General features: G+C 31.2%; 1 protein-coding gene and 1 pseudogene across 1 annotated transcript; one reads left to right on the top strand and one right to left on the bottom strand.

Annotated features, from left to right (window-relative positions):
* Positions 1 to 5010: 5010 nt before the first annotated feature.
* Positions 5011 to 5409, bottom strand: LOC107846486. The gene has a single exon (XM_016690868.2). The coding sequence runs from the start codon at positions 5407 to 5409 to the stop codon at positions 5011 to 5013; it is 399 nt and encodes a 132-aa protein (XP_016546354.2).
* Positions 5410 to 8015: 2606 nt separating this feature from the next.
* LOC124888838 lies at positions 8016 to 8633 on the top strand (annotated as a pseudogene).
* The last annotated feature ends 1148 nt before the right edge of the window (positions 8634 to 9781 follow it).

Below are 9781 nucleotides of genomic sequence, written 5' to 3'. Positions count from 1 at the left end.
AAAATAAGTACACCTTGGAGGAACAGAGATATTAAAAAAAACATATTTTAGAGAAAGAATAGATACATCAATAGAATTATATTTAGCAGATGATAGAATTTTAAAACCTATAGAAAAAAGTATAATAACTGCCATAAAAGGAAATTTAATATACCAAAAATTTAAATTTAAAATAAGTGCGAATTATTCAGTAGCAATAACAGATAAAAATATAGATAAATCATTAGTATTATATTAGAAAATATCAGGAATAGAACTAACCCCAGGAAGTAAAAATATTTACAGCAAGATGTAAGAATCTATATGTATTAACAACAAACATAAAATAACAGGAAAAAATAAAATTAATAAAATACAAGTAGAAAGTCCTTTTGAACAATTCGTAAAAACAATTGATAATAATGATTATAGTTAAAAAATATAGACATAGAAGAAGATTTAGAAATAATAAAAGATAGAATAAGCTCATCAAAAAGAACAAGCTATAAAACAACTTCAACAGTTAATTTAAATCAATAAATACATGAAAATATCATCACTTGTCTTCTTTAAGATATATTATGCACTGCTACCGTATTCACTTCAAGAATGGAGCAAGTTGTCACTTTCAGATTCATCACATATTACTACCATATTCACTTCATGGAGCATATCAATGGGATATTGTGATTTTTCATCAAATATTATCTTAGCCATCATAATATAATCATTATGGTGTATTGAGACAATTCAAACTCAATATCTTATCCATATAAAAGCGTCTTAGGCATAAATCGATGGGACTTTAACCCAACATCGTATCATCGTAGTATATCGTATCAATTGGAAATTGATGTATTAACCACACCAAATACTACTTATGGGAACTTTTAAATATTGGTGCTTCAGAATTGTGAAGTACGACTTCAGGCTATGTAAAACCACATAGCAAAACCAAACAATTCATAAAATTTTCTGCCGGCATAAGACGAACTAAAGGAATATATATAAGAGTTAAATGGACAAATTGTGATGTTTTGCGGGCACAATCTCATGAATAATGAATAACTATACGTGCATATAAGGATTGACATTTAATCAATTGTCCTGGCAAAAGAATAACTTAAAATTCAAACTATTTGGCCAACTATCAGAGACGATTATCTTATATGCATATCCATATGTTTATATCTTTTTTTTCTCTTAAAATTGGTGATAGTATTAAAGACTTGTGATATCTTCTACTATATAATATTACAAGAATATTAACTTGAACATAAAAAGAAAGATACCATCTGACATTTTTTTCAACAGCTTTAAGTGCTCAAGGCAGAGTCTCGTGCTGATAACGTGTTATGAAATATAAAGTAAAGAAGAAGAAAAATGAAGAGAGGAGACTTCTTTATTTCTCTTGACGGATGAAATTGCATCCTTGAAGATGATATACAATGAAGGAAGAACCCCTTTATTTATAAGGAAAAACTAACCTTGGGTTTGCAACTTTTCCATAAATAAACATACGCAATATATGGTAAAGTAGGTATTTACTATATCTGGTAAAATAAACATTCACTATATATGATAATATATTTATAACATTAACCATATTCTATCCTATTTGTTAAGTCTCATTAAATTTTTTAAAAATCATATTAATTTATTGTGTATAAGTTATTATATTAATTATTGTGTTAAGTATTATATAAATTAATGATGAAGAATTGAAGCCACTCCAGTCGTGCTTTCATATTTCTTTTTTTTATTTTCATTACTCTTCTTTAAGTTTCCACTTTATTTTTTGTGAATATATATTTATTTATATACAAAATTTAGAGTAAAATGTATGACGTGAAACTTCATTTTGGCCAAAAAATTTATTTTCTGTTTCTTTTCCTTTTATTGCCTTCTACTAATTACAATTATAAAAATGATAAATATCTTTTAACATTCTAAATATTTTTTTATTTTTTATATTTATAAGGAGTAATTATTTGTAATTCACACCTCTTTAATTTCCACTTTTAATAATATCCATATTTTTCATGATTTTAGAGTCCACTAGTTTAGGATACGTGCGTTGCACGTGTATCATACGTTTTCGATTGGAATTAGAAGGAACCTAAATCGACATAAACCTACTATTTTTTGCTATTTTATGTGTCTTATTTTATTTTTCTTGAGAAATTGTTATCTAAAATCAATCCTAAAACACGTTTAAGACAAAATTAGTGTTCTAAATTGATCAACATTGCCTATAAGTCGATCCAACGACATAGTACTTTTATCGATGTTCACGTGAATTGTGTCAATGCAATGAGTCCCAATTGTTGATGTACCCGTATAATATGGTTGAACTTAAATTATAAGCATGTTGTTGGAGTCATACAAGGTAAACAAAAAAACGTTCAACGATAATAACAAAATAAAATTATAAAAAAATTAATAATATATTTAACTCGTCTATTAATAAAATCTTATAAAAATATGACTTAACATCTACCTTCAAATTTAGTTTCTGCTATAGACTAAACTATTAAAGCCCATGTTATCATGAATAGGAGTCAAAAAAGAAAGTACTCCCTCCCTTCAAAGTATTTTTTGGTCATAAATGACGTTTTCTGTACCAAAAATGAGTGTTATGTGTAGATTAATTTGGTTGATGAACATATTCCTAAAATTGAGTGTTATATGTAGACTAATCCGATTGTTGGATATATATATTCCTAAAATGAGTGTTAGTATATTTGACATACTTTCGATTTAAAATTCCAAGATGAAAAGTATTACTTCCTCCGTTTGCTTTTACATATCATATTCATTAAGAAAAATAATTAATAACATAACTATTTTACCATAGTACCTCTATTAAATAATGTTTACTTAATAACATAATTATTTTACCATATTACACTATTAAATGATGTTTACACTGTATGTCTTGAAATTAATTTGAAGAAAAGACAATTAATGTGAAGGGTTAAATAAGAAAAAATAAGTTATTTTTTCTTGATATGTTCAAAATGACAAGTAAAAGTAGAAATGCAATTAGAAAATTAGTGATAAGTAAAAGCGAACAAATGGATTAGTACTTACTTTTTAACACTTTGTGAGGAGGATTACCCACAAATTTTAGCTAAATGCGAAAAATAAAGAGTTCTTGTGTCCACATTGAATGAGGTTTGGTGTATGAGTTTTGTTGCAGAGAAGCCACACCATTAGTATTGTCATTATGTCTGCATTAATACTGTAATCATTTTCTACAAAATATTTAGTAAGATTTGAAAAATCAACTACTTCCTTCGTTTTAATTTATTTGACCTACTTGCTTGTTTAGTTTGTTTGAAAAAGAATGATTCTCTTTACTTTTTTACAATCTTTTAATTTTAACTTTTCACATGACCAGTTTCAGATCGTAAAATTAAAGAGAATTTTAATCCATTTAGCATATATATCTTTAATTTAGATCATAAAAAAAAAAAAATTATTAAACTTTGTGCTAAATCAAAATAGACCAAACGAATTGAAACAGAAGGAACAATTTTTTAAGAATCAAAATGACCACATTGGTCACAAGTTTATTAAAATCAAAAGCATGTCTATAGGTACATAGAGACCAAATTCATCCAAAACTAAACAAACAAGGAAGCAAATCGTCTCTACCTCCCAAGGTAGGGGTAACGTATCCCTTATTTTATTTTTTTTATAATTTCTAGATTATAATATAATGATTTTTTAACGTTCCATTTATAGAAAAGAAATAGAAAGAGATAAGTACACTCTATCATTTCCAAACTTCACTTGTTTGTGGAGTTACATGGAATGTGTTATTGTTGTTGGTTCTAGCTAGAGTCACTGACAGTCATCGACATTGAATGGGAGTTTTATCCTTATTAGCTTGCAACTGTTGAATTAGAGAACTATATTGCAGATGTAGCTCCACAGAAGGTAATGAGGATGCAGTGAAGTTTCCAAACGTGGGTATTCCTTTAGATGCAAATTAAAGCTAAGTTCTTGTTATTTCCACTATAAGAAAACTGCTTATTACCTGGGGATTTCATAGGGATGTGGTAAAATTCCTAAGTAATTTGATTACCTGCGGATTTTCTTACCAATTATAATCCAAGGGAAATATCTTCGTAGGTAATTATTACCTGCGGATTTATAAAATTCCTAGGTAATTAGCTGCGAAAATAAATCCGCAGGTAAGTTATTTGCGGATTTATTTGCGATTAGCTATCAAAATTTTGCATGAATTATTTGGTAAAATTTCATAAAAAAGAATTTTACCTGCAGATTTTCATGAAAAAAATCACAAATTATTCCCCACGAAGATTTTCAAGTAAATCCCTAGGAAATTTAGTTGCGGAAATAAATCCGTAGGTACGTTATTTGCGATTGACTATCAAAATTTTGCATGAATTATTTGGTAAAATTTCATAAAAAAGGAATTTTAGCTGTGGATTTTCAAGAAAAAAACACAAATTATTCCCCACGAAGATTGCTAAGTAAATCCCTAGGTAATTTAGCTACGGAAATAAATCCGCAGGTACGTTATTTGCGGATATATTTGCGATTAACTATCAAAATTTTTCATGAATTATTTGATAAAATTTCATTAAAAAAAGGATTTTGCCTGCGGATTTCCACAAAAAAAAAATCACAAATTATTCCCCATGAAGATTGCCAAGTAAATTCCTAGGTAATTAGCTACGGAAATAAATCTGCAGGTACGTTATTTGCGAATTTATTTGCAATTAATTAGCAAAATTTTGAATGAATTATTTGGTAAAATTTCATTAAAAAGGAATTTTACCTACGGATTTTCACGAAAATAATTCACACGGAAATTACTAGAAACATCTCACAATTAATCAAAAATCTATTTAAAACCTTCAATAATTCTCAAAAACATCATTCAAAACAAGTTTAATGTGAACCATTATAGCTAACAAAAAACATAATTCAAAACATCCACATCAATAATGTATGATTCTTAAATGGTCCAAGACAAAATATTTCAAACTTGAATCCTCAATAAAACTTCCAACCATCAGGGTCGAAATCACTTTCATTCACGTTATCGGGATTATCACTTCCATTCACGTCGTCAGAGTCATCATAACTTTCATCCTCAAAAGCTTGGTAGTCTTCTTGAGATGGATATTCATCATTTGAAGATGATTTGTTGTATACATGTTTCATCAACAAGTATAACTCCTTTCTCATCCTCTTATTTTTCTTTCGCTCATTCTGCAACTGAGCATACAAATCAGCATTTGAAGCATCAACCTGAGACTTAATCATCTCATCAATTTCTTTTGGCAAAGTTGAAGTTGAACTGTTAGTTGGCTTTACACTTCGACCTAGGGAGCCAAGACCTTTGACTCTTCCTTTTTTCTTTCCACCAACATATTGTACCCAGATATCCATTTCATTTAACTGAGCCGGCTGACTAGATGAATTAGTTTCTCCATCCACAGCTGATGCACTTTGAACAACTAATATTTCTTGTTTCTTTCTTTCAAACTCATTCTGCATAAGGATATGTTAAGCCAGACCATAAAAAGTGATAAGAAACATATTATTAGAATAAATTATATTAGATTATAGACTAACTGCTGCTACATTATTAATAGACTAACTTCTCATTTTCATAGCACTTAATCAACAGTAAATTATTGAACCAGATGACAACAAAAGAAATTTGTATATTTTTAAATATGAATTAGAAGACAACAACAAAGACCAATAGCCCAGCTTACAAACATTATTAACCTTTATATCAGCCACTAAAGCTTAATAATTGAAGACCAGCCATGCTTGATGAAATTGTTGTGATAACCTAAAAAGTAAGGGTAATCCGGCCTTTTTCTTCTTAGTCAGTGTTTGATCGCTAATCTATTCATTAGGTAAATGCAAACAGGTTCCTATTCCTTCTTTAGGGAAGAAATCCTATAAACTTCATCAATATCTAAGTAGCTAGTTAGGTCGCTGATACATCTACTGAACGAGTACAATTATGCAAAAATTATGTGGAAAAAATAATATTTACATCTTTTGACCTCTTTAATCTGCTATTACAAAATTTACATTCCTGATATATACTAATATATACTTATCTACTGATGCGGCTACATTCTTGAGAACTACACTAGATTAATGTATCCCTACATAGAGGGTCGTCTAATTGTCTGAATTGTTCTATCAACAAACAATGGTATTTTAAGTTTGTTCTTCTTGTCTATCAGGATGTTAACTTATGAAAACTGATGGGGGATTTTAATCTCTACGGTATTACAGTGCCAGGTAAGCCTTTGAATCATAATCTCTTTGGTTTTGATTTGATGTTATAGGGCCAAGAGAGAGACGATGAGAAAACTACTAAACACTCCTCTTGAGTTCTATACTTAAACGAAGAACCAATATACAGATATGGACACCATAGTTTAACCTTACCAGAACTTGGTTTCATTCTCGTTCTTGATTTGCATTTTTTTTCCTGGGTAATGAAAATAAAAAAGATCATGAATTTGTTATACTATCTATTATTTATTTTTGTCTACTTACATATGTAGTGCTCCATACACAGATGTCTTAACTGTTCATTAAGATGAGCGCTCACGCCTGGACATTACATCAAGTGAAGCTATGATAAACATAATTATTTTATTGAACTCTTTTTCTCAAGTGAATCAACATGCTACCAGCGGACAATTACACAATTTAAAAACTATCTCAAATTCAAAACTGTATACCAGCCTGGAGAAATCAAATTCATACCTTCTATGGGGCACCACATATCAAGGCATACCTAAGAGCTTATTGGGACTGTAAAGAGTCCTAACGATAGCCAAAACTCCAACAATTAACGGAACACTACTATCAATACTCAATCCCTGGGTCACCCCCTTTGGTTGCCTATAAATGATAATTACATAGATAATTGCATTTTTGTTAGATTACTGCAAAATAGTAATTAAGTTAATTAGAAGGAAAGAATGTTTTAAGAAGGAAATCACTAGAAGGTGTACATCTTAGCTCTCTTTGCTAACATGCACCAATACCATTTCGATGGCAAAGCAAGGAAAAGGCAGACCTAGAAATGAGGTCCACTTGATAATTAGGACCTCCCCAACCACGGAAGATTTGGTTGGAAAATGTGTGGTAAGGGGAATATCACAGGTGGAAATGAATCGAAGCGGAATGACAACTAGTATGAATACTAGAGTACAAGAAAACTTGACTAAAATCACCATAGCTCCACCTAGCCCTAGCTTGACTGTGGGTGTTGTTGCTACTGGCGATGCGGGATATGGGAAATGGACAAGGGAAATTGGTTCTACTAGCCAAGTAATATAAGAAAATATGAATCAAGATGAATTGAAAGTGTCACACAACACTTGACAGATGGGTATGAATCAGAAAATTGTGATGACACACCAAGGGATTCATGGAGTAGCTCGACAACTCAATTTGGGGAAGGTTCTGCCAAGAAGGAGGGGAATGCTTGGTCCAACTTGTTCACCTTTAACCGTACAACATTATCTAGTATGGCTCTTAATTTTAAACCCCCAACTGTTATTGACGATAGACCTGTGGTAATATTAGAAACACCTAAAATTAAAAAGCAAACACATGAATGGAATAATGTCTTTGTAGTATCCACGTTTGGAAAGGCTCCTGCTTTCTTGTAAATGCGAAACTATATAGCTCGCTATTGGAAGTTTGTTGTTGAACCTGAGTTATACTATCATGATGATGGCATTTACATAGTGAAGTTCCAAGATACGCAGGATAGAGACGATGTTCTCTTCTCTGGTCCATATTCTATCAATAGTATGGGTCGCCGTCTAAGGTCACACCTTCTCTCTGTGTGGCTCTACAACCATTCTCCCCCATACCCATAAACCCATAATTTTTATCCCAGAAACTCAATAAAAGCTGAATTAAATAGAGTTTCATCTTTCTCTAGACGCATAGGTAAAAGGCTAACAGTCAATTGTTGTGGGGTTATTGAATCAAGATTTCTTAAGTTCATGGCATATAAAATGAATGCAATCATGTTGCAGTCTTTGCCAGTAACCGAGAATGAAAGCCTTGGATAAATGCTTGTAGTTTCAAGAAGTTCACCTATCCTGGATTTCTCCAACAGTCTAGAAGTAATTGAACAAATTTCAAAGATTGGTCTAAAATATATGCCATCTCCTAATATTAGGTCCCGAACAAGAATACGTGGTTCAAGAATAACATTTGCTCTGGATACAGGAAGAATTCCCAGTAGTGATGATCAAGATGGCCTCAACGGCAATGGTCGTGATCTAGGTGGAAGTCATTTGGGAAGGATAGTAGGTGCTGAAGGTAGGCAGTTCTTGGAAAAGCTTAATTCAGCTCGGAAAAATTTTCCTGTGAAAGTATTTCTGCTTCTCCGAGGTTTTTATACAGCAAATGCCTTGGCTACAATCCTAGGGCAGACTAGTAATTGGAATATATTAGTAGTTGGAGTCGTCGTAGCTACAATTGAGGGAATTAGAATACTGATGTATAATTCATCTGTACATGCCACTTTACCAGGAAGAAGTCTATTTATCACCCATTTTTTATGCTCCGGAATAGTCATTTCTGAATCAGAAGATACCATATATAAAAACACATAATAATAAAATTTAAAGAGTTCTCGGTCTTCATTTTCACTAAAGAGTTAATGAGCCAGTACAGTCAACAAAGACGGCAATATGATTGAATAAAGTTCAAAGTCAACCATCATGATGAAACAATTCAAACTTGCCATAAACCTTTCGATTATAGTTTTTTAGTGAAGCATTTGAAATAAACACTTGCTTCCTTTAGCCTATGATGGTTAGCCTGTAGCTCACATTTCACTCAAATATAATTTCAATGATCCAAACTTGTGAAGCTTTCTGGCAGCTAAAAGAATGAGCTCCTTTGTAGATTGATTTTCTGGTAACTTAAGTTAGTTATACTACATTAAAATGAAAAATTGATCCAATAAATTTCCTAAATGGATACAAGAATGATATCTTATAGAATTTGAGTTACTTGAAAAGAAAAGGGAATAAGCAGGAACATAGTGGATAGGTGCATCATCTGTTGGACTTCAGTATAACCAGATTTACATAAGGAAATTCAGATATATGTAACGGTAATATTTGCAGACTGAGATTACAATTAGAGCTAACACTTACTCTGTATGTTTTTATTTGATCAATGTTAGTCAAAAGGAGGTCAAACACAGTCGTACCATAGCTTAGCAGAATCAAGCTGGGAAGACATAACCTAACTATAGAAAATTCATCGAAAAAAAGGCATCAGATTATTACTACCTTATGCATATTAGGTTAGAACAGAGATGTATTTTGTAGAGGTTGTTTATCTGATGGCTAGAAATGAGAGCTAAAGTCACAAAAAATTTAGTAGAGGATGATCACAGAAATAGTTTAGATATGATACGGATTTGGTCATCTTAACAAATGTTTAATTTAGAAATTGGAGTTCACGTAACAAAGGTCTCTCATTTGTTGGAGTTGGATGTCTAGAGATAGGTTCTGATTTCTAAACATGGTCTCTAAGATGAATGACACATTTTTCCTCTGTGGATTATCCATTTTATTAACTCTCACTAATGACAAACTAGACTACTAGTGTACTGGATCACCCCATGCACTACTCTCCTCATACTCCAATCATGTAAATAGAAAGAACCCATTAACAACATAAACAATTGTTACTCCAATCAAGTCAATAGAAAGAACCCATTAACAACATTAACAAATTTGCCAGAAAA

Source organism: Capsicum annuum, chromosome 11 (genome assembly GCF_002878395.1).
Source record: "Capsicum annuum cultivar UCD-10X-F1 chromosome 11, UCD10Xv1.1, whole genome shotgun sequence".
Lineage (NCBI taxonomy): Eukaryota > Viridiplantae > Streptophyta > Magnoliopsida > Solanales > Solanaceae > Capsicum > Capsicum annuum.
The sequence above is the reverse complement of the archived record's forward strand: the minus strand, read 5'-3'. Positions and strand labels throughout refer to the sequence as shown.